This window comes from Nomascus leucogenys, chromosome 13 (genome assembly GCF_006542625.1).
Source record: "Nomascus leucogenys isolate Asia chromosome 13, Asia_NLE_v1, whole genome shotgun sequence".
Classification (NCBI taxonomy): Eukaryota; Metazoa; Chordata; class Mammalia; order Primates; family Hylobatidae; genus Nomascus; species Nomascus leucogenys.
Window position 1 is genome coordinate 71449464 of NC_044393.1, and position 24944 is coordinate 71474407.

At 38.1% G+C, this 24944-nt stretch overlaps 1 protein-coding gene across 9 annotated transcripts in view; it reads right to left on the minus strand.

Annotated features, from left to right (window-relative positions):
• Positions 1–7503: 7503 nt before the first annotated feature.
• Positions 7504–24944, minus strand: part of CADPS2 (calcium dependent secretion activator 2) — a 564312-nt gene continuing 546871 nt past the window's right edge. For 5 of the 9 annotated variants that reach the window (XM_030826804.1, XM_030826807.1, XM_030826802.1 and 2 more), the window contains 2 exons: positions 14529–14633; positions 8406–9401 (listed from right to left, as the gene is read on the minus strand). In XM_030826804.1, the coding sequence (XP_030682664.1) occupies positions 9228–9401; positions 14529–14633 (279 nt within the window). In that variant the 3' untranslated portion in view covers positions 8406–9227. Of the gene's footprint in view, positions 9402–14528; positions 14634–24944 lie in introns of all 9 variants that reach the window. The other 4 variants (XM_030826808.1, XM_030826805.1, XM_030826801.1 and 1 more) reach the window with 2 other exon arrangements.

Here is a 24944-nt window from a genome sequence, read left to right on the forward strand (position 1 = left end):
GAACAGGCACTCGCTAATAGACTTGCTTTGACGACTCAGGGTGTAATTGAAGGGTCATTTAATCTAGATGCAAGGTGAAAGAAAACAGGCCCGGGGGTGTGGCATACCTAAGGAGGAACTACAGCATCTTTTCACTAGGTTTGCCTGTCATTTTGACTTTCCTGGAAAATACGTTCTTAAGTCAAATTTTAAGAATGTCTGAGGAGCATCTCTGAGTATCTCTTCCAAAAACCTTTCGTGTATTTTTTTAGCCGACCATCTTCCTCCGAGAATCCTCCCTTTGAAGCCGTTTGGCCTGTGCTTAAGAGTAGTTGGGGTTTCCTTATGGTCCCAGAGCAAAGAGAATTTTCTAACTAGATTCTCCTGTTTAAGACCTTAACAGAAAGGCCTTTCTACCTTCGCTTCTTTGGCTGTGCTCTCCAATTTGTCCTTTCATTCCCGAGTTCTCCCAGTGAAGCCCTGCATCTCCTCTAAAAGAGGATATTTTCATGGCTGTCGAAAGAGGGCCATACCCCGTGGCCACCTCCCGCCGGCCTCCATAGCCTCTGTTAAAGAGTAGGCGCTCAGCCACTGGCCGGCCCCCTTTTCTTGATGGAAGTGGATGGATGCTGTTCTGTTTCCTCCCTTCCCGCCCTTAGGCCTCTCCCAGACCAGATTCTGCACGCCTTGTGCATGTTTCAAGAGTTGAGCTCTAAGATCCAATCCCAAGAAGAGGCTTGATCCATCATTAAGAAATCTTACTACCTTTAAAAATGTTATTGCCTTCTCACTTTAAATTAATTTGGAAGGTTTTTTTTTTTTCCTCTTCCCACTGTCTCCTCTTACTTCAAGTTCAGTTAATTCTCTGAATTCACGAACAGTGGGGCTGCCTTCATAGTTTCTCAGCAGTCCCACACAGAGGAAAAGGCTCCCGGAAACAACGCGAAGCGTTAAGCGCCCCGCGCGGATGTTGACGCTGGCAACTCTCAAACAGCGTCCCGCGGCCATGGTGACCCGAGGGGCCGGCCGGCTGACGTCACGAACGCGGCCAGCTGCGGGGACCTGGGCTGCAACCGCGGCCTCTGGCCCCTGCCGGCTCGTAGGGTCGAGGGTGGGAAGGGAAGTTGAGGTCTGGGGTAAAAAGCCGGAAAAAGAAAGGAACAAGGCTGAGAATCATTCAAAGATTAAATGGGGTCGGCTCCTGTTGCTTGCGAAGACGGATGAGGAGGGGGAGAGTTGAGGGGGTTGGGGGGGACCCTCTTTTACCTAACCTTGTGATTCACAGCTTCTCAGAAATTTACATAATACAAGGGTGTAGATGTAAACCTAAAGGACAAAAATAATAATTCAACAGCACATATTTCATTTTCGCACCATGGGCCTGGATATGTTCCCGGTGTTGGCACAATAGCTGATTTCCAGAGCTTTTTACTCACGACAGAGAATATCTGAACTCTCATACCACTGTTGAAATTAGAGGAAAGGAAAGAGAAAAAAGGGAGAGAAAGAGAAATTGGCTTTAATGATGTTGATTTAGATTTCTAAATAATGGTGAAGGATTTTTTTAGAACTTAAGAGCATATGTTGTGTACAAAAGGTGCAGGCATGGTAATAATTGGGGTCCTTCACTCTCCAAAGTATCTATTTCCTTTTTATTTGATTGGCATGAGCGTTTCATTTTAAAAGCAAAGTCATTGCCCTTTAATAGGAAATTCCAATTTATTATTTCCTTAATTAAGTGAAGGCCACAATGTCTACTGAAAGAGAGACCCTGCTGTCAACTCAACTCCTACTTGCCAACTGAAATAGAGGACGGAGAAGTAAAATACAGTAGCAGCAAAATACATATGATTACTGTAGTTGCTTTTTGAATCCCCCAAACCTTCCTTCCCACATTTGAACTCTTCTAGATGCCACCAGTAATTCAAATTTTGGAGCTCTATTTGCAGTCCCCCCCTTCCCCCCCCCCACCTCCCCTTGGGACACAGGGCAAAAGGAAAGTCAGGGGCAGGGATGGTAGGATCCCAGTATCCCCTTATTTTAGTTAACAGGGGCAGAGGCTCAGGTGCCCTTCGGTCTTTTTCGCTGTGCCTCCTCCAAGTGAGCCTGACTCCCATAGTCAGTTGGAAAGGTAAATGGCACCACGGTGGGTGCGCAATTGAGCCCTTCACTCTTATTGTTTCAGTATGGGAGTAGTGGTGGCTGGAAGTCAGAAATGGGAAAGAGGTTTCTTCTCCCTTCTTTGCCTTCTGAATTTTAGTTTTTTTGGGCTCCCATTTCTCTGCAAAATACATGTCCAAAGTTGGCCATATTCTCTAACATTTCATCTAATCCATCAGTAGTTTGCAGTTATTTTAAATAAATTTATAAAGATTTTAATTTAAAACATATAGATGGGAACTTAAGATGAGAAAACGTGAACTTTTTTTTTCAAAAAGTATGCCATCTATTCCGCCCCCACCTCACCACTAATATTGCAGCCCTGATCAAGGGTAAAATATAGCCCTCTTTATTCACCCTGTTCCTCAGTATCCTTTTAAAGCTGGATTCTTCAGTTATCCAGCTGTTGAAATTGTACACAACTGGTCTTCCTTTCTGAGAAAGGTCTTCATAAACACGCAGAAGGCCAATTTGTCGCGGACATTTTGAGCACTAGAATAAATGTTGCTAGTTTCCGGTGCTGCCTTGGCCTTCCAGCCCAAGTACCCCAACTTGAGGAAGGCCACACAGCTAGTGAACTCCTCGTTGAGTAGTGGATAGTGGTAGTTCCCCTTTGTTTTTTCTGTAAAATGGGATTAAATAAAAGTCCCCTTCATTCAGAGGAGACATTGACATTGAAAAGAAATTTTAAAATAAAACCACTTTACATATGAAAGACTGTCACCTTATTAAAAAGTTAGCTATACATTTTTCCAAAATATTATTCAGACGATTGGATTTAAAAACAGTTCCTCTGCTCAATGATAGATTTCATGTTAATCACATGGAAATGTTAAAATATACACAGGAGTCATATTTGCTATGTATTTTTCACAACCTCAAGCACTTTCCTTGTCCCTAGACATCTGCTCTCCCATATTCAGTACTGTGTTCCTGGGGAACAGTTTCTTCTGTAGATTCAGGAGAATCTACAGAAGAAACCTTGGCAAAAGCTTTTCAAAAAAAATCCCAGTTTGATTAAAGCAGATTTCATTTCTTAAGAAGTGGTTATGCATTTGTAAAATTAATCAACTTTCTATAGACTATTCTAATTTTATGAAAGAGCACACCTAGTAATCACATGAAGTAACAAAATAAATGAGTTTGAGTAAATGACAATGAATAAGCTTCTTCAATACAGCAACTTTGAAGTTGTTTTAAAAAATTATTACCTGGTTGTCCAGCAGGCAGGACTTAAAAAAAGCCCTACTCTCCCACAATCTGCCCGCTCAGTTGGTCTTTCCATGTTTCACTTTCCACTTTTTGAGATTCAGTCCGGTTAGGTTGTGACATTTTACCATGCAACTTCCTTTACTGAAATATTTTCTACCTCCCTACCAAAATCTCCTTCCGAAGTTACAATTGGTTTTGGTTCCTTGGCATATTAAGGAAATGCCCTACAGAATAAACTTGAGCATTTCTTCAGCATTTAATCGAGTCTCCTTTTTTTCAATCTCAACCAAAAGAGATGTTATTTGTAGAGAGAGAAGAGAGAGGTTGTGCTAAAGGGGAAATTGATTTAGAGTAGAAAAGAATTTGACACACTACTTTAAATTTTTGCACGGGGAAATATTGATGTCATCTATGTGTCGGGGCTCTATAAACAACCCTAGGCCAGGGCTATGGGAAGAGTAACTGCTTTGTCTGATGGTTCTTGAAACCAACTCTTCACTTCCTCTTAATATGAGAATCATTGATCTTAGGGAGAGTCAACGGAGACAGAGATTGGGGACAAGTCTAGAATACGTTTATTAAAAAATAAGCACACAAATACAACTATCCTCACTGCAAAATTGCAAAGTACAGGGAGATAAAAGACGTCATCATATTGCGTCACTGGGTCTAGGACTCAGAAGCTGCCGCTGGCTACTTCAAAGAAATGACTGGGGTGGAGACCACCAGTCGGGTTAAAGTGGCTCCAGTACCAGCTTAATGCCGGGCACCGTCTCTTCCCCTTTCCCGAGTGCTCAGTTTCTATCTCCCGAAGGCCACAGCGTGCTTGACCCCCGGACCGCCAGGGCGCGCGTCTCCCGTGCCACCGACGTGCTGGGTTGTGACCCTGGGGCACGCCCTTGCCCCACCCTGTGCCTCCGCGTTGCTCAAATGTTCCTGGGAGCCTAGAAGTACTGCAGTCCAGCAACTCCGGGCAGGATTCGGTGCTGGCAGTCGCCCTAAGCGCTTGTGCGCTCTCTCGCTGGCGCTCTCTCTCTCTCTCTCTCTCTCTCTCTCTCTCGCTTGGTTGCCGCAGCTGGGGCCACCTTGAAGCGTGTGGCCCCCTTTGCCTTTCTCTCTCTGCTTGCAGTTTGCAAGTGTATCCTTCTGTTGCATCCCTGAATTGGGACGCAGGACATCGTTCTAGGCTCCCATAAACCTTGGAAAATATTAATGAACACCATTTGCACCTGAAATTCCCTTGAACTCAACCCACTGACCACAACATCCGAGGCCTGAGATTCCTCGCTTGTGGTCTGGCACCTCCTGGATCATCCCTGTCCCATTTCAGAGCCCTTGACCAAATAATCTGCAAGTGGACTCAATAACACATCTCCAGCTACCTCCCTTCTCAAGCGCAGCTACAGGGGCTGCTGTTAGCGATGCTGGCCCTTTCTGAGACCAGAGTTCGCTTGCCCCTCCCCGTCTCCTCGTCTCCTCCCATCGGGCTAGCCATATATATAACCGGAGAACTGGACAGTTCTAGCAAGTTCTCAGACACGCCAGGGGCTAGGCTGAAGATCCTCAGAGCTGCGTGTGATCCAAAAGGACCCTGTGCCAACCCCAGAGAGAATGGCCGGTGAGACTGGTGGTGCATGTTCGCAGAGGCCAGCCTCCCACGATTTCTTTCGAATCCATTCATACATTAAGAAACAGTTAATAATGGCCACCACTTATGACGTCTCTAATCTTTCCAGCAACCTTTCTTATGATGTGCCCATTTTACAGAGAGGTTAAGTAACTTGTCCAAGTCCACAGGGCTCAGACTTGGGGAAGGGATGTGGCTACTAGTATTCAAACTCAGACTTTTCTGACTCAAAGCTCGGGGCTCTGTGGTAGTCCAAGCTGCTGTCAGGTACACCCAAATCTGGGTAGTAAAATCGGAGGTCTTCTTCACTTGGGAAACATACCGAATTCTTCCCTTACCTCCTCATCTCTCAGTGGCACATGCTCGCACTCCAGTGACTACTCCCTGAAAGCAAATGAGCGGTTGACCCTCTGGTGACATCTGGAACCCAGGTTCAGAGTTTTGCTCCTGCCTCTACTCCCTTAATATTTTACTCAATGTCACAGAGGAGAACAGCTTAAGGCAGCCCTGCTCCCCATCTTCAATCCGAAGCTGGGGTATACTAGAGAAAGGCTCGCTCAGAGCTCCTGCTGGGGCATCTGCCCAGCCACGCGCCTCGAGGGCGTCGCTGCTCTCAACCCCTCTCCGCGACTGCCCGGCCGCCCAGGCCTGTGGACGCGACTCCATCTGTAGCAAAGTTCCGGGGCCAAATGGGTCGCAGGTCTTCCTCGAAGGTTACTGCGAGCAGGACTTGAAGGGAAAAGGAGGCGCGTTAGCGACTTCGTTTCCCTGCATAGTACTGGTATAGGTTAGCGGTGATGGTCGTGGGGGAACTCTATGTAAAGACTGGATGACCACCGGCCTCCCGGAAACCCCACACGCCAGGCCTCCAACTTCTGCACAAAAGTGGGGTGGGTGGCGGAGGGCTGTGGCGGGGGCTTGGAGCTGCTGAGAGCCGAGAGGCGCAGAGCGCAAGCTGGCAGGCTGGACTGCTATCCCGGCGCGCAGATGCCCCGCCGCCAGTCGAGCGTGAACATCTCTCCGGAACATCGATCTATCACCTCTCTTTAAGGACCCGGACCGGGAAATTTCCATTTTCTGTTTTGGGAATAAGAAATAAAAGCGATCAAGCTCTTGCTCTAATCTCCCCCCGCGGGCCCTTACACGCGGGCTGGCGGGGATCAGAAGGCCGGGTCCGAGCTCGGGGGCGCGGGGTTCCTGTGAACTCCGGGCGCGCTCGGTCCTGTCCCCGCGCCTGCTGTCCCCAGGCCCTCTCGGGAGGCAGACCGCGGCAGCGCAAAGGGGCTTCAAGGATCTCTGAGCAACGACGGCTGAGTGACCTCTTTCCCTCTCAAGCACACCTTCAAGGAGCCGGTGGACCCTCTCACCGCCGGTAGCTGCGGGCGGAGGGCGGCGCCAGGCCAGGCTGGACTGTGACCCTGGGTGGCGGGGTGGCAGCACATAGACGCTTTGACCGGGCGTTTATTGCAAAAGTAGCGGGAACTCCCTTCTCCTGAGAGAGGGACAATGAGCAAGGACTAAAGAGAATTCAAGTGGAAAAATCAGTGAATACAAGAAAGACCCACTGCTGGAGCCAAGAGGTTTACATTAAGCTCTGCATGATTCTTTCCCTTTCCGGGAATAGGCATTATTTTTTTCTTCAAGGGTTTGAAGAACTTTTCCTTCTAGAAGTATTCTTTAACAAACCGATTCCGGTTGCATGTTAGATGGTATTAGTTATTATCTCCGGCAACACTAAGGAAACTGTCCAAATAATGTACCCTTTTGCCTTTCCCCCAAATCATTTAGACGGGTATAGTTATTTCTTTTTAGATAAAATTGTTTCACTTAGAAAATTCTGCAAGAGTTCTTAGGCCTTTGACTAAATTCATTTTTTAAGAAAATAATACTTTAAAAAGAGTAATACCACCTAAGATGTGGCATCCTTTAATAGACAGATGCTTGGGTGTTCATCCTAATAGTTATACCCATCAATGAACAATTATTAAGTCATTTCAAGCACTTTGCAATTAGTTCAAACAATTTGCAGTTAGTTTGGGGGAAAAACTTAAAAATCACTTTTCATTATTTTTCAGTTACTTAATGAATTTTTTCATACATCTTTTTATGGATCAAGGTTGGTCTCCGATTTTCTCATAAGGATGCAAGTAGCTCCACTACCTGCCTGACTGCTATTGCCTTTGCTTTGGAAGCCACTGTGGGTGAAGGGTAAGGAACGAGCTTTTAGGACTCTCCTGGGTGTAGAAGGGAAGTAGCAGAGAATATAAAAATCTGGAAAGAACCTCAAAGGGGCTGACCAGCCAAGGAGGCCAGTGGGCAGGTTAAACAGGCCAGGTCAGCAGCAAAAGAACCTCCAGGCCCCAAATACTTTCCCCTGCAGCATCTGCTTTTCTTTATTTCTGAATTCTGTCAGCTGTCATTTCTTAGAGTAAATAAACTTTTCTTTAACAAAGGCTTTTAATACATTTGAGGTCATCAGTTAGTCACACTTTAGGACAAAATGGATCCACTATTTGGAGATGATCTGTATCAAGGAAATGGACATTTTATTGAAAGGAAAAGAAGGGTGGGTAATTACTAAGTACAGAGCAATCTGTGGTGGAACAGCAAGCTTGGGGATGGTGCCATTGGAGAGTTTGGGATAGCATGACTGGACATTTGAGGGTTTGGAGAAAAGAGTATTTGGTGTGTGAATAGAGAAGAAAAGGAAGGAGAACATTCCCAAACTGCCTTTCAAAGATAGTGAGTTGGTAGAGTTAGTCTCTAATCCCGGAAAAAGGAAGAAATTTCCTTCTTTTGTTTGTTATCTTACCCCTAGGGCCCAGAAAATGAGCCAAAACAATGCTAAATAGTAACTGTAGATTAAATAGATTTTTAAGGCTAGTCTAGATACCTAATGACCACTTATTACACCATGGGAGAACGAATCTGGAGGTCCAAGTTGTTTCATTTCTAAAGTTTCAGAACAAATGTTTTCATAAATTCAGGGATACCTCCACTTATTTTGCATTAACTGACTTCATTTAAAAATTACTTATTAATAAATGCAGTAGCACAATCTGCCAATATGGTTTAGGAAATATTACAAGAATAATTCATAGAGAACTTAGACAACATAATACAATTATCTCTCAAACCCTTGCAAGAAAATATTTTGAGAGAACCACTACTAATGTGAATTACTAGTTAACATTACTAATATTACTAATTATTAGTTAACATTGATTACTAATATTAACTAATATATGAAATACATATTTCCTCTGCTATGGAAATATGCTGTCATAGTAATTCTTTTAACAATGTGTGTGCCTATTAGGTACAAAGAACAGTCACTGTTACTATCTTTTACTCATTTGATTAAAAACAAAATATTACAAACAAAACAAACAAAAAACTCAAGAAACAAAAACACAGAGTCAGATAGTTGAGATGTTTGAAACACTGCAAACCTCTTTTACTGCATTTGCTCTATACAAGCCTAATAAATACAGAAGTAGTTATGAGCAAATAGATTTTTACTGCCTGCAAGCTGTTATACTGGAGCAGGAGAATATGGTATCTTGACGGAAGCACACTTGCTACCCCACACCTGGGGATTACTTATAGTTGAAAGAAGAAGTGTTGAGAATGGAACAAAGACACAAACCCATTGGATAATCTAGTCTATATTTGGGTTTGGCAATCCTTTCATCCCAGGAATACACCTGTAGACCAATTCAAAGTACTAAGAACCAAGATTAAAGATTTTATACACATCACAATAATAGCAAATTAAGTACAAAACAAACCTGGCACATAAATTATAATTTGTAAGGTACACACCATTTTAACTAGGATATGATAGTGTTGGTGCAGTGATCCGAATTGACTTCTCACAATGCTGCATTATGAGAAATATGTATCTCGCTTTACACAGAAAACATCATTTTGACGTGATTACAGAAAAATGCTCAAATCTTCTTAAAAAAAAAAAGTTCATGTTCTAATCACAAGCAGAGCCAAGGTTCATTTTTAGGTCAAACTACACAAAAGAGGATGCTCTTCTCCAAAAAAAATCAAAAGAAAACAAAAAACCCAAAAATCTTGGGATTTCCCCTTTTACTCTACATTCAGGCTTACTTTTTAAAGAAATACAAGCATTTTTATTTGGCCAAAACAAACAATCAATGTAATTACAAGGACAAGGTTAAAAAATAAAAAACAATGTCTATCAAGGTCTTCCTTCCTTCTGCAAAGCTGTGTGATATCAGCCTTCTTCTTCTTCATCACTGTCTTTCATAGTAATGCCCTGAAGTCCTCCGCCTTCTGAAACAGAGGCTGTGGCCTCCTCTACTGTTAAACGTCTGTGCACAGTATCATAAGTCTTACTGTTCAGTGTTCCTTCCAACACACCCTGCAATCGAAAGTCCCTGTAGGTTTTCTGAAGAAAGAAGAGAAAATTTGCTTAGGTCAGTTAGATTATATGTATGTACACAGATACATACTCAGCTGGCATTTCAAAAATGATCTTGGGGAATCCACTGATAGGTTCATGCGGCTGTCCATGCCAATCATCTTCTTGGTGTATTTCTGGGGAGTAAATGGAATGACAGACTTTGGCTATTGCTTCAAACTACAATTGCTATCACTACATCAAAATGTTGTGACTATCAGATGATAAATTTACTTTCCCCTCAGAACATTACTAATTGCACACAATTTACCTTTTGAATAACCTGTAGCAAAAATAAAATACGTATCTATGTAAGTTTTAATAAGAAATTATTAGTTTTTTTAATTGAGGGGGCTTTCCTTTAATACTGAAAAATACATTATATTTTATAAAATGCATTAATTTTGGGGGGTCAGTTGTGTGGAGGAAGAAGATTAATCCTATTATCGGTAAAAGAAGTTCACATTTTCAGCATTTCAGTGAATTATAAAATTTATTTACATGTACTACTGGGTAAAAATTTGTGTACATCTAAATGTCTGGATGAATTTTGCCCTTTTCTTTTGAAATTTCCTTGGGATGTGAAGTGCCAAATTTTGACATAAAGCTTCCATAGATGGGATAGCAAAACAAGTATTTACATTTTTTCTTAAAATAATACATTAAAATTTGCTGTATTATATATCAGAAATAGAATACCATGTTATTGTTTCTACAATGATTTTCAAGACAACAACAAAATCCAACAATATTTTTCTGTGGCACTTAAAATATTAATCTATAATGTTTCCCTTATGTTTACATTGATTGATTGATTGACTGATTGATTGACTGTGACAGGTCTCACTCTGTTACACAGGCTGGAGTACAGTGGTGTGACCATTGCTTATTGCAGTCTCGACCTCCCAGGCTGAAGCAATCCTGCCACCTTAGCCTCCTGAGGAGCTGGGACCACAGGTGTGTGCCACCGCGCTTGGCTAACTTTTAAATTTTTTTGTAGAGGCAAGATCTTGCCATGTAGCATAGGCTGGTCTTGAACCCCTGGCCTCAAACGATCCTCACATCTCAGCCTCCCAAAATGCTGGGACTACAGGCCTGAGCCACTGTGCCTGAGCATGTTTACTTTTTTCTTTCCTTTTCTTTTTTTTTTTTTGAGATGGAGTATCACTGTGTCATCCAGGCTGGAGTGCAGTGGCGCAATCTTGGTTCACAGCAGCCTTTGCCTCCCCAGTTCAAGTGATTCTCCCACCTCAGCCTCCTGAGTAGCTGGGATTACAGGCACATGCCACCACGCCCAGCTAATTTTTGTATTTTTGGGGTTTCACTCTGTCAGCCAGCCTGATCTCAAACTCCTGAACTCAGGTGATCCACTCACCCCAGCCTCCCAAAGTGCTGGCATTACAGGCGTGAGCCACAGCACTCAGCCATGTTCACTTTTTAAAGCGTGATCTTCTTCACATATAATTTTCTGCAGCTAAACATGACTGGTATTTTATTACTACTGATTTTTAAAGTAGGAGAAAAAGTTCAGTTAGTTAAATGGGGAAACAAATGAAGATATTTCATTTTGTGGGATATGATTTTGTCATAATAAGCTCATTCTAAGTCATAAGTTATTATGACTAAGGTAGTACTCTCTTACACCAAAACTCACGGCAATTTGCATCAGAACCAGTGAGATAACTCTGAAAGGTATGTTTTGTCTAGATCATCTGGAAGCTGATAAACATGGCATTATTACTACAGAGATCTGTGTTTATTCCTATAACTCTCTTGCAATTAAACATGTCAAACATAAAATATTCATCTACAGATGATGCATCTAATGTAAAGTATTATTGTTCCACTGACAATTATATACTGAGTTTTTGAGTTCAACTTTCTTATTTTATTGGAATGACTTTCCTTTGACTTAGCTTAATTACCAGTAACTTGGCCAGAGCAGATTGAATTGTGGATCTGCAGTCCTGAAGGCTTTCTAATTTATACATAATTAAGACCGCTTTCTTATTCAATTAGCAAGCAATAACCAGTCGAGTGAGGTACTAGGCAGATAGCCTTGCAATCTCTTTCTCTGTCTTTAGAATTCATAAAATGTTATCGACACTTGGATGTTCCCTGTGGCTTCCACAAAGGTTTGGTTGGCCCTTGCTTAAGACAAGTGCCTGCCACAGAGTTCTGTTCACTTTTTCTCTCCTAGCAAAAGAAGCAGGTGATTTATGTTAACTACATTTAATGTCATGTGGCCACTATGGAGAACACAAACACAACAACCATTTTGACTATTTGAGGGTTTCACTCTTCCCCTCCCCAAAAAAATCATTCTGAGGTAAAAACTTTGCAAATAATTTCAGTCTTTAATTTTTTGTGTAACCCTTTCTGGGATTTGTTTTTTTCTTAGTGTGCAACATGAATGAACCAATTGGTGTATAAATGTCTTTGTTTAGGGTAAAGTTGGCTATTATATAAATTTTGATGGCATCTAGGTCTCCATGGGCATAGAAGAAAGGCAATCCCTGTGAGTAGTAAGGACAAGACTGCTAAAGGCAAGTAGTTTGGGTCCTGGGTAGAATACACTACTCTGCTGAAGCACGCAGGCCAAGTCTAAGTGATCTGGATGGAAGGAAAGTCTGGTTATGGACCTTCACAGTTCTCTACATGTGTTATTCAACAGTTTCTTAAATTCATTGGGAAATGATCATTATAAGCAAAACCATGTAAGTTCTGAAGAATAATGAATCTATGTATGAAATTGGTTAAAAGTCTGTTTATATTCAAAGTAGAAAAAACAATTAGAACATTAAATTATTAATTCACTTTGAGTTTTATTGTGAAAATAATTATTTCTAATTATTAAATAGAACCCTGTGACTTGATTAAATGTATCTGCCCAAGAACACATTGGCTAAGCCTGGAGACTTGCCTGTGAAAAGTAAAACATGGAAAATCAAACATACTCATGAAAATTAATTTCATATTTATTGGTCAATTATTGATCATTAGGAAGAATATATTAAAAGAAGATATACTGACTTACAGTACAATGGAAATGTCACTATATAATTAATAAAATTATTGTTCTTTTATGGTAAAATATTCACTGGTGAGAATACTTAAGATCTACTCTCTTAGCAAATTTCAAGTATACATTAATAAGTCACACTGTATATCTTGAGTATATAAAAATTTTTACTTTTAAATTACACCTCAATAAAATGAAAACATTTCACTCTTGCTTAATCTTTAACTATAAAGATGTGTGGAAATGAGGAATAACTTTGAAAGAAACAAATCATGGGCTAATGTGGAGATTTTCATTCTCAAACAAAGAGCTTAATAATCTATCAGCTAACATCAGAAGGCTGAATATGTAACTTCTGAAAGAACACAGTAGGCATTAGCTTGAAAATATGGTTTATCATAAGGATAAACAGCTAATTGTAATATTAATCACTGTATAAAGTGCAACTGTTACGTATGTATATGTATATATATATGTGTGTGTATATATATATATATATATATATATATATATATATATATGGCAAGTACATTATCCTGACTCTCTTTTTTGAAGAACAAACTGCATTTGAAAGCTCTTCAAGTCACATTTATAGAAACAAGAAACAATGGAGAACTAAGCCAATTATGAACCTATCATATTGTCCTTTCAGTTTCTTTGTAAAATAAATAACGCCGTAAGAAGTGTTCTGGATCAAAAGTATTTTCTCCATTGACATGTAATGTGTAGCTATAGTATTAAAATTTTGTGAGTGGCTATAATTTTACTTGTTATTTATGAGTAAGCATAATTGCTATTATTGTGGCATTTTAGGTCTGGTTCTACTTTCCAGTAGATTTGCCAATTTCTGACTTTGGAACAGAACTTTCCTATTTGTGGGCCTAACAAGATTAACAAGCAGGCATAAACATAATTTGTATTCTAATTAGACTGTAGGAACCAAAGGAATAAAGAAAATATTTTAATGTGGCTAGAAACATCTTTTAATGATGTAACACAGTGGGTCTTCGAAAACTTTAGCATGTTTTCATGTATTAGAACCATCTGGACGACTTGTTAATCTATAGATTACTGGGTTCCACCCTCAGAATTTCTGATTCAGTAGGTCTGGGGTGGGGCCCAAGAATCTGTGGTTCTAACAAGTTCCCAGGTGATGATGATAATGGTAGGTGAGGAATGACACTTTGCAAACTACTGTGTATACTCATATATACACACATACACATAAATGCATATATACACATTATGTGTGAGTACATACACACATATATACTACTAATAAATGGTACTGTAATGAAAGTAAAGGTCTTTTGTTTAAATAAATAGGTGATTCTCAATAGCTTAATGCTTTCTGCCACAAGGTGAAATTTCTGTCCCAATTTTAAGAAAAGCTTAAACTTGGGGTAAATTTTGTGCTTCCATTAGAATTTACAAAGTGTGAACAATTATGCATAATATATTATTTTAAAGATCTTACTCACTAAATATGACATGTAATTTATTAGCTTTTCTCTTGAAGAGCTAAAGTCAAAATGGCCTTGCCGAACTTATGTGGTGTCTATGTCAGTAGTTTTGGGTGGTCTCCAACACTCAAACTGATTACCTTTTACATATAAGAAGGAGCATGCTTCCAAAAGGATTTGGGCAATGACAATGTATTACTTTCGTACCAGCATACAATAAAATAACTCAGACTCTCCTTATTCTTCTGGCAAATATAGTTCAAAATCCCTCACAATGATATATGATCCTAATAAATATGAAGTAATTGTATTATGATAAAACACTTATATGCTTAAGAAAATTAATGTAAAATTATTGTGAACCTACTTCCTTCAGGTAACTGTCCTGGGGCTTTATGTATTTAATCTCAAACTGTGAGTATTTGCTAGCAAATTTTTTTTATTAGTGCAAAAAAGATAAATTTATGTTCATTTATTAATCTAACTAAACATGGAAGTAAACAGTAGCACATCATTGCTAATAAGTGATACTTTTTAGTTACATCAAATACAGTTTTCTTATATGTCAGTATCTTGCCATTATTCCTTATAGCTTAGTGGGCAATTCATATCTAAACACATTTTGTTTACCTTCACGATCTTGATGAGCGTCTTCAGCTGGTAAATATGGAGCTGGAGGTCTAATCTATCAGTCAACCACACGCAAATGACTTTCATGGAACTGCTGTACCATTGCTAGAAGGGAGAATTGGGGCACAGGGGAGGAGAACAAAAAAAGAAAACAACCTCTGCAGTATTCGTTTAACAGATTCGATAATGAGGGGGTAATAAAACACTCTGAAATGACCACAGATCAGCACTTGAAGTCAATAACGCTATAATTTCCTGTTAACAGAATTGTATGCTTTGCTAGAAAATCTGTTAAGTTGACCTAGGCTGTTCTTTAAATGAATTAACGTTACAGTCTTTCAGCTGTAACATATTCACAGAAGCAGTGTTTTTGCACTTTGCAGCCTAGTGGCCTGCTTTGTAATTTGTAAGTAACAAAGGATCCTAAATACATGTTATAGGACTGAATGGACAGCCAAGCAGCAGGAAAAAAGAGGTAAATTATTTTCAAAGGAAAATTTTCTATTAGCCTGCATGTTAAATAAAAATAAAAAAGAAGATGTGTTATGCTATAAGTCATGTAGTCAATACCTAAAATTACATTTTCAAGTAGCGATGGCAAAACAAAAAACTACAACTTAAACAGTAATCCTCAATCACACCTTTATCAATTAAATATTTACCAAGCTCTTTTAAAACCATCTAAAATAAAGATTTATTGAGATCTTAGGAAGAAACATTATCAAGATTGAATTTTTGTAAGAATCACAAAATAGGTGTCAGTTGACCGAATTAGGAATGAAAAGGATGTGTTTCATTTTGTATTTTTGGAGGGTCCATAATTTTTCTGTTTATTACAACTCTCTTAAGAGAAAAACTGAAATTCTTCTTTAATGTGATTTTCTGCTCCTACATGTCAGTCTAGTAAAAGAAAATATTGTTCCTATTTTCAAAAAAAAGACAATCTGCCATTATGAATAACATTTTTAAGGGACACAGTGATTCAGAGCTAGGTTTAGATAACACTCTAAGAATAATGCTACTCATTCAGATAAAAGTGAGAAATATCAATGTCCACTCAGCATTTAGAAAATGACAAAAGAGTTTTGAAAGACAGGAGATTTTGTGCCTTGCTTGTATACACAAACATAATGATAGTCCAGATCACATATGTGTGTGCATATGTTCTTAAGAATTTAAACACAGAAAAAAAAGTAGAAAAAAATTTTCTCTACATAATAAAACCATAAATTCAACTTCTAAAATAAATTTTCACTGATCCAAGTCTGAAATTCATCTGTATTTATATTTATTAACATTGATCCAATACAATTTAGTTTAACAAGAAATGGTATTTTAAGTATAAATTAAAAATGAATTTTACATTTCACCATGCTTATTTCTATTAATTTGTTAGTATAATGAACATATATGCATCAAATGAGATAAGCTAATTTAAATGGATAACTGATATACTAAATAATAGCAATCAAATGGATAAATAAAAGCTTCAAGTTTTAAAAATGTGAGATGGACCATGATTTTCTAAAAATATGCTATTCCTGTACCTAATTTTGCTCCTTCCTAAGGATTACTTTCTTAATATTCAGGACATGTAAAAATTTCAGCAGTTCTATAAAACAAGACAGTCATATTCCAAAATTCTTAAAAAAGTAAACTTCCAGTAAATTCAGTACTTTAACTGGTGCATTAAATCTCAAAATCTTTTATAGATACTTTAATTTCCAACACTAAATTCTATGCTACTTATTTCAAATAATTTACAGCTTCAACTTCTTGATTTCTATTTTAATACAGGCAAACACTCACAAGTATTGGTGATATTGAATATGAGTACAGTCAATTGAGGCCCTTCTACCACACCACACTCTAGATAATTTGAAAGTGAAAATATTGTCGTAATGGATGTGACTCTTAAAAATTAGTTATTTTGCAAGGGATAGTAAGTATTTCTTTCTTGTTGAAGGACAGAAACTATATGTATTTTACGAAGCCTAACATAACATACTAGTTACTCTGTTAGACTGCGCAGTTACTGTAACTTGGTAAGTTGTATAAATTTTAGGGAAATGAAAAAACTTCCTTAAAATTACTCTATATGCATCTTTATGTTCTTGAAAATCCTTATATAATTTTAAATTAACTTCATTTTTCCATTATATATAATGGTACTTAAAATTAAGTGATAATTGAAAAGACATATAATGTAACACAGAAATCATTTATATATAACTTATTTAATACAATGCCAAAATAATAATTTTAGAGAAAAAGAATTTGGGAATAAAATGATCTAAAGTTAACTGCAAAAACAGAAAAAGAGAACTATTATTAAGTAAAATGTTTAAGCTATTTATCATGATCTTACTTTGAAGGACAATAAATTGTTCTATCAGCAAAAGCTTCTAAGAAAAAATTATTCTATCAAATAAGAATGTATATTTTTGGCTCCTAAGTCAAAGCATTTTCAAGAGGCATTTCAGCTAAATTAAGCAAATGATTAAGGAAAAGCAGCAACTTAGCTCAGAATATTTGCTGCCACTAAGAATAGGTTAACAACAACAAAAATCACATTATGACTGCTTTCTTGTATACAGTAAAACGCAGACACACACACACACACACACACACACCCGAATGCACGCACACACCTTAAACAAACAATGAAAGCCACCAAACAGAAACCTCTAGCACTTTCTTATTTCTAGTGCTGGGATTAATACGTCCTTCTTTTGAGTACTGAATATGGTAGGTCCCATTTTCTCACACTGAGAAAAAAGTCAAAGGTAGGTTCTCTTCATTCCCCAATCCCCTCCACCAAACCAAACCAAACAAAAAATTGGAAAAGGGTGAATGTGCAGTAAAGTCTCCATGTTAGAAAGTGCCTTTTCACTTTGGAAAAGTTAATTTTATAAAACAACTTGGTTGACCATTCACTTCTCCGTAGGGGATGAAAAGGAAGGGGTGCCGCAGCTCACACAGAAGGTATAGGAATGGCATTACTGCTTTATTCTTTGCCTTGGTCTACACAGGAATAAAGCTGTAAGTGTATATTTTACAAATTTTTTCTACATCAATCCATGACAGCAGCCTACCACTTTAGCAAAAATATGTTTTTTTCTTCTTTTTGTGGTTCATTCAACTCCTGTAAGGGCATGCATTACTCACTTCATTTTCTTGAGGTATCTCTTTTAAAGCAAAAATAGAAGAAAAGGAAAGGCTAGGGTTGACTCTGTGAGACCCCTGTATTTATTCACACGTATTGTGCATGACTGTAGACTGGTAAATCATATTAGCAGCCCGTCTCCCCATCAAGCTGCTACTTGCTTTCCAGCCCTGGGAAGGTTCAACAAATCAACAGGAGCACGGAAAACAGAACATCAGTCTAATCTAGTGTTTAAGGTGAAGTTTTCAAACCCAATCTAAGAAGATCTTTAGAGCAAGCAACAAGCTGAAGGGCTCAGAAGGTGGTATTGACAATGAAAGAGTGTTGAAATATTGAGAAGCGCAGCACTTGTGCATTTTTAATAACAAGAGGGTCAACAAGGACACAGCTCCCTCAGTGCCAGGAGTTGCCACTGACTATGGAAATTGCCACACCAGGGCTATAAACGCTTGCAGTTCATCAGCTTTCTTAAACAGTTCATCAGCTTTCTTAAACACCCTGAACCCCCTCAGTGGACCTTTAGTCTTGAATTAACAAACCAAAGCAATGAAAGAGGGTGCAGTCTGAATGGCTGGCATTGATCCCCAACTGTGTCAGCACTGCTACAGGCCCTGAAAAACTCTTTCCATTGTCAATAGAAATTGACAAACCTCATCTCCTAAATAGTGCAGCTGAGCCGGGCGGGATCCACGCAGCTGTAAAGGGCTCTGCTCTTGGGGCCGGGGAGCACTAACAATAGAACAAGCATGAGCTCTTTGTCAGTCCCAGACTCGGCAATTTTCTAACAAGGATTAAAGTTGTTTCTCCGCAGAGCTGGTGAAAAGAGATTTAGCAACATACCGTGCTTTCTTCATGCAAGTTAAAGAGAAGTAGTTAAGGAATTTCATTATTCTGTTGACTAGTGGAAATACAAAACAAATATATTAAATATGCACAACTCTCCTTTTTACCTAATTTATAACATTTTGAGGATGATTCAATTAAATATAACACGTATTGCCTGGAAAGAAGCACGTCACCTTTATTTTGGAAGTTTTATTTTTAAAAAGTCCAGCTGCTTGCCACCTGGAATGAGGTCTCAATACATACTAATGCACAATGCCTTTAGACCCTCCAAGGCTGATATTCCTAAATCTGAATCACAAGACCACATAGGGTTTATATATCACGGCTGCTTCAAGCAAATGATTTTTGTCAGAATGCGGCTTCTGATGATGATGGCAAGGTAAAAATAGCTGCTTCGCTAGGGCACAAATCTGTGATATGTTTTCTACTTAAGTGTTTAGCTTTTTATTGATTATGAATTGGTACAACTAGTTGATGTATTTTTATTCTTCTTCAGCTATGCTTGTCTCAATAGGTGACAAAGAAAAGAAAAAGAGCCAAAGAACCAACACTTTTTAGTGAATTAAGACATGAAATGGCTAAGTTTCCATATTATGTATTTCTTCATTTATTTCAAAAGAATCTGTATGTTTGGCAAGGGTTGAGTCATTGTGTTAAAATGAAATAACGCCTAGAAAATCTCACCTTAGGAAATATGTACCTTTTAAATATAAAGTTAAATTAAATGAAAGAACAAACAATATTTTTTAAATGATGAAGGCTTGGATAAATTTGATAAATATAAGCCATCCTTCAGGATCATTTAGTAGTTTTAAAGAGCAACAAAATATTTAGAAACATTAATGCACTACAATTTCACCAGTATATTAAAAAGTAAATATGAATGCTTCATTATACATTGAGTGTTCATTTTGTCAACAGTACATCTATTTAATGTAACTAAATTTGTGGCTCTGTTTCCTCATTTCCCATGTCTAAACACTAAAATGCAAATGTTATATTAATGGTAACTTTAATATAATAATGTCAAGGTTTTTCTACCCTGTTCAAGGCACCCCACTGAAACTATCATACCTGGTTCCATAAAACCAGACCCCCAGGCTCAAGCATTTTGCAAGTTTTGAGTGTGAATATTTTCCTGGCTTGGAATAGGAGTAAGGGCTATATTTAAGGAAAAGTGAAACCAGCCTATTAGGTTTAAAAATACAGGAAGTGTTTAACCCAACCTATGCCAATCAACATTCCCAGCTCAATCCAGAGGCACTCATGGTGGGGGAAGAGAAGAGACTTGCATGTGGACATGGCAGCCGTGGGCTGGTTGTCAACACACCAGAGAAGAACACAAATGCAGACCCCGTGAGGGTGGGCAGTGCTAGCCCCTTTTACGCTACTATTTGCTTGATTGAGTCTGTTACGCGCCTTCTCTATGCCTCAGCTTTCTCATCTGTAATACGTGGGGTAGATTATATGAATCTATCTTTAAAATACTAAGATTTGAATGCTCTGTAGAAATACTGTGAGTTTAAATTTGACTTAGAGGAAAAGGCATGATGAGCTTGTGATTCTTGTAAAAATGAATGGAAGAGAAAAACCCAGTTGTCATTCTGTTTTAATATGTTGCTTCAATATAGCTTTATTCTTCCAGAATAAAGAAAAATCATCTAGAGTTCCAGAACTTTCTATTGTCTGTTTTTTTTTTTAACTTATTCATCTGGCCTCTTAATGTATAGACATAAAAAATGAAACAATACAGAATACTGAGGAATGAGATTTATAAAGAACTGTGAATTATAGATACTGTTTTTATTAGTATTATTTTTATGAATTCTAATTATAAAGGCATCTGATATTTATTGTATCCTTCAAAAGAAGTTCAAGTAATTAAGTTAAAATTTCATTTAGGCCAGTGCCTGTAATCCCAGCACTTTGGGAGGCAGAGGTGGGTGGATCACTTGAGGCCAGGAGTTGGAGACCAGCCTGGCCAACATGGTGAAACCTCACCTCTACTGAAAATACAAAAAATTAGTTGGGTGCTGTGGCGTGTGCCTGTGGTCCCAGCTACTTGGGAAGCTGGGGCAGGAGAATCACTTGAAGCTGGGAGGTGGAGGTTGCAGTGAGCTGAGATTACGCCACTGCACTCCTGCCTGGTTGACACGAGACTCTGTCTCAAAAAACAAAACAAAAAAACAAATAATTCATTTAATTCTGACGATAACCTTAATGAAGTAGGTGTAATTATTCCCATTTTGCATATCTGGAAATCGAGTTTACAGAAGCACAAAACTGAGTTTAGATTAAGCAATTTACTTATTCAAGTTATACAACAAGTATGACTTAAGTGGTAGGGTAAAGATTTATATCTTATATTTATACTCCAGAGTCTGTGCTCATAACTCCTGTGTTATTTCACTTCTCTTTAGAAGGACATCTGGATTTCTGCTTTGTCAATAACACCTTTTATTCTTAAGAGTAGTTCGGTGCTTCTAGCAGAAAACTAGGAAAAGTGTCATTAGCATTTGTGGTCCTTACTGACAGTCACTGCAACATAGGATTGTGCACAAATAGAGAAGGTACCTATTAATTATTTCCAAAAAAGCCCATTCAATTTTTTTTTTTTTGCAGATTGAAGCAATCCACATTTCTAAAGATTAAATGTATCTGTAAATCCAATAATGTAATATACAATGTAAATAAATTTTTTGAAAAATTACACTCCCTATTAGGATAACCAAATGGCTATTATGCTATACATCTCATATACTCTCTTAAGACTCATTTTAAACTGGTATATATCATAATGATTAAGAACACTGGAAAATATTTGTTCTACTGCAGCAAAACAATGTAATGTGGAAAGACGATCCTTGGTTCTTCCATAGTAGAACTCTATATATATGATTTTATTCATCATCTTTTTGTTTTTTTTCAATCAGAACAGAGAAGCATGTGATTCATGCTGCTTTTTTCCATGTTGAATAAAGTCATATTCAGGGCAATTTTCATTTTTTAACTCCATCAGGAAGTTTGCAAATTAAGAGTATCATGTCTATTAAGGAATGAAAAATGTAAAAAGTGCTAACATGTGGAAGGTTGGTATAAAATAGTCACCTAATAAATGCTTGTTGAATGCTGAAAAACTTCCCTATCTTTGGCGTTCCATACTTCATCTTTTAAAAAATACATGAATATAATAACAGAGATATTTCCAGATGAATTAGATCCTCTTCAGTTTACATAACAGAATAAGTTCAAAGACAGGACAAGTTCCGTAAATTGGGAGCTGCACAAGCTCTTTTCAGTTCACTACTAATTCCAAAATTCCCTTCATTCCAAAAGGTCGTCAAAGAGATAAACTACCTCTTTCTTCAAACTACATGAAAAATATTTAAAAAATAATGTTCTTTATTATCAAATAAGCAAGTGCCTCTGCAAGTTTATTCTGTGGCTCCTTTCCTAGTACTAAAAAGACTAGTAATTGGAAAGTGAAAATTTCAGACAATCAGTTGTTCTGCCCTCCCTTTCTTAGTGTCCTTGATGGGATGCATACTGGTTTGCCTAATCTTTTGAGTGAAGTCACTAGTTAATGGTTTGGCTCATTGATAAATCCAGTTATAATGGTGTATGTACTAGTTTGGGGTGCAAACATCACCTCTATGAATGATTCGTTTAGGCAGTATGACCTTTTCATCTGGTTGACTTATTTTGAACATAGTATATAAAATTTTGGTAAATATTGCATTTTAAATCCACAATGTGGGATTTATATAAAAGTATATTGGACTCTTGGAACTGCTATTAAATGGTACAACTTAGTCTTGAGATAAAACTCATGCCTGAGAATGAGCTGTTAGCATGTCTTTCTGCTTCAGTTTCCTTATAAAAATGGGACACATTCCAAAACCTTCTTTTAAGAGTATCCTAAGGATGGGAGTAGACAGCTACCTTTCTGTCTCTGAGTCACGGTGCAGTCCCCCAGGAACCTTTTTCAGCAAACTGACCCACCTGCAGCTCTGCCGCATGCTAGGCTTCTCTATACCTTTGGTCTCTGGGCATGCCCATTCCTCTGTCTGGACTTTATTGCCAACTACATTTCCCTGTCCAGATTCATGTCGGCATTTAAGACTCCGTTCAATCATTCATTATCTCTGCTTTTTAGCCAATACTATCTCTTACTAGGTACAGTTAGGGGCTCACCTATTTTCTGCTTCTAGAACTCTATACAGGTGTCTATAAAAATATTGCACAATGTAGTTTATGTCTCCCTCAATCAGCTGTGAGTATACACAAGGCTTTAACTGAATCTTACTTGTATTGCTATCTCCAGCCCTTAGTAGAATGTCTGGCACAGAGCATGCATTCAATTTTCATGAAAAGACTGGGTGCATTTAAATATTTATACATATAAAATTACATATATACATATATTATATCTATAATAGTAGACAGGTAGCTTTTCAATAGACAAAGGACAGATGAATACCAGAGCCAGATTCACTGTTGACTTGAATCACATATTTCCTTAATAGAAAAATAATTAAATACACGTTAAAGCTGTGGAAATAATTGAAAAGTAAACAGTTGCATTTGGCCAAAAAAATTTAAAACAGGACGCAAATGGGTCTTAAAATGTGACAGTCTAATTTTATTCTAGGTGATGAATGAAATAAAAGAGAAAGTACTATAAATTGATAAACTTTCATATCTATGTACATATATGAGAATCCACACACACACACACACTCACTCACAAAGCTATGCTAACACTACGAGTTCAGATGTTGATGTACTTAGCCCTCCAGAGGCTATCCCCCAAGCAGGGAGCTGCCTCTCTAGCATATGCTCAGGTCTATTGGTACCCATTCTGAGGCCGTGGGGTATATTAGGAGGCATGGTTGGCTGTGCTGCCTGTGCGTTTTCACCACTAAGTGACATGTCCTGGGTGCGTTCTACACTTGGCTTTGTGAGCTGTTTTTAAAGAAAGGCAGAAAAATATCATTGCTGTGGAAATAGTGACTTCTGTCTGTATGGATATAAGAGCTTGTTTGGGAGCTGATATAAGCCTGGCTTCTGAGCTAAGAACCCAGGAAGAATAGAGAGCAAGAGCGTGCTCTTATCTCACAGTCACGTCATTTGATGCAGGTGCTAGAACTGGATACAGACTTTGTGTTGGCTCTAAACCTTTAGCAAGTTTACAATCATCCACTTGAAGCAGAGGGAGAAATTAAACAATTTAATAGATTAATTATTAGTATCTATTTTGAAACAGTATTGACTTTCAGTTCACCAGAGTACTTCCATTAAAAAAAAAATCTGTGGATAGCTATTCTGCAGATAAAAAAGTAAAACATTTTATGTGGAAATAAATATTTTTCAAAAATATCCATTTGGTAAGCTCCGTTGGGGCAAGGATTTGGTCTATCTTGTTTAATACTGTGTTCCCAGCCTCTAGCAAAGTGTGTGGTCTAAAAAGTGTTTGATAAATATAAGTTCAAGTAATAAATAATTAATAAGAGGGGTTTCAACTTTCTATTCTCACTAGATTCCTATTGAGTAATTGTGACATAGATAGCCATCTCTATGGGCAAAGCCAAGGCCTGAAGTTTTAATTTAATCTCAACATTCCCCACCATTTTTTACATATAGTAATTAAATGAGTTTGTTTTCTAGATCTTATAATGTAAAACATCAATGAAATGGATATTCTACATCAATAAACATGTATTTTTACTGCCTCAAAAATAAATATTCTACATCAATAAACTTATACATTTATTGCCTATCTTTTTTTGAGATGGAGTCTCGCTCTGTCACCCAGGCTGGAGTGCAGTGACATGATCTCGGTTCACTGCAACTTCCACCTCCTGGGATCAAGTGATTCTCCTGCCTCAGCCGCCCGAGTAGCTGGGATACAGGTGTGTGCCACCACACCTGGCTACTTTTTGTATTTTTAATAGAGATGGAGTTTCACCATGTTGGTCAGGCTGGTCTCGAACTCCTGACCTCAGATTATTGCCTACCTTTAAGATATGTAGCTAGTGAGAGAAAAAGTCATCAAAAACAAATATAGGGAATATATGGAACTATAGAGGTCAGTAGAACAAAAGTATGGGAAAGTTATATATTAGAATGAATAAATAGAAGGCTTGAAAGAATCTTGTTCAGCCACATTCAAATACTGCATCCTATCCTTGACTCTAAACCTTAAGCATGACAGAGAACACTTTGAGAAGTTTCAAAGGACAGCCACAAAGATGATTAAAGGGCTAGAAAAAAAGGCCTACAAAGTGAAGTTAAACAAATAGGGATTATTTATCCTGGAGTAGACACGTATGACAGGTACCTTAATAACAGTCTTCATATTTAGGAAGGATTATTCCTTAGAGGATGCTGGCTACCTGCCTTTT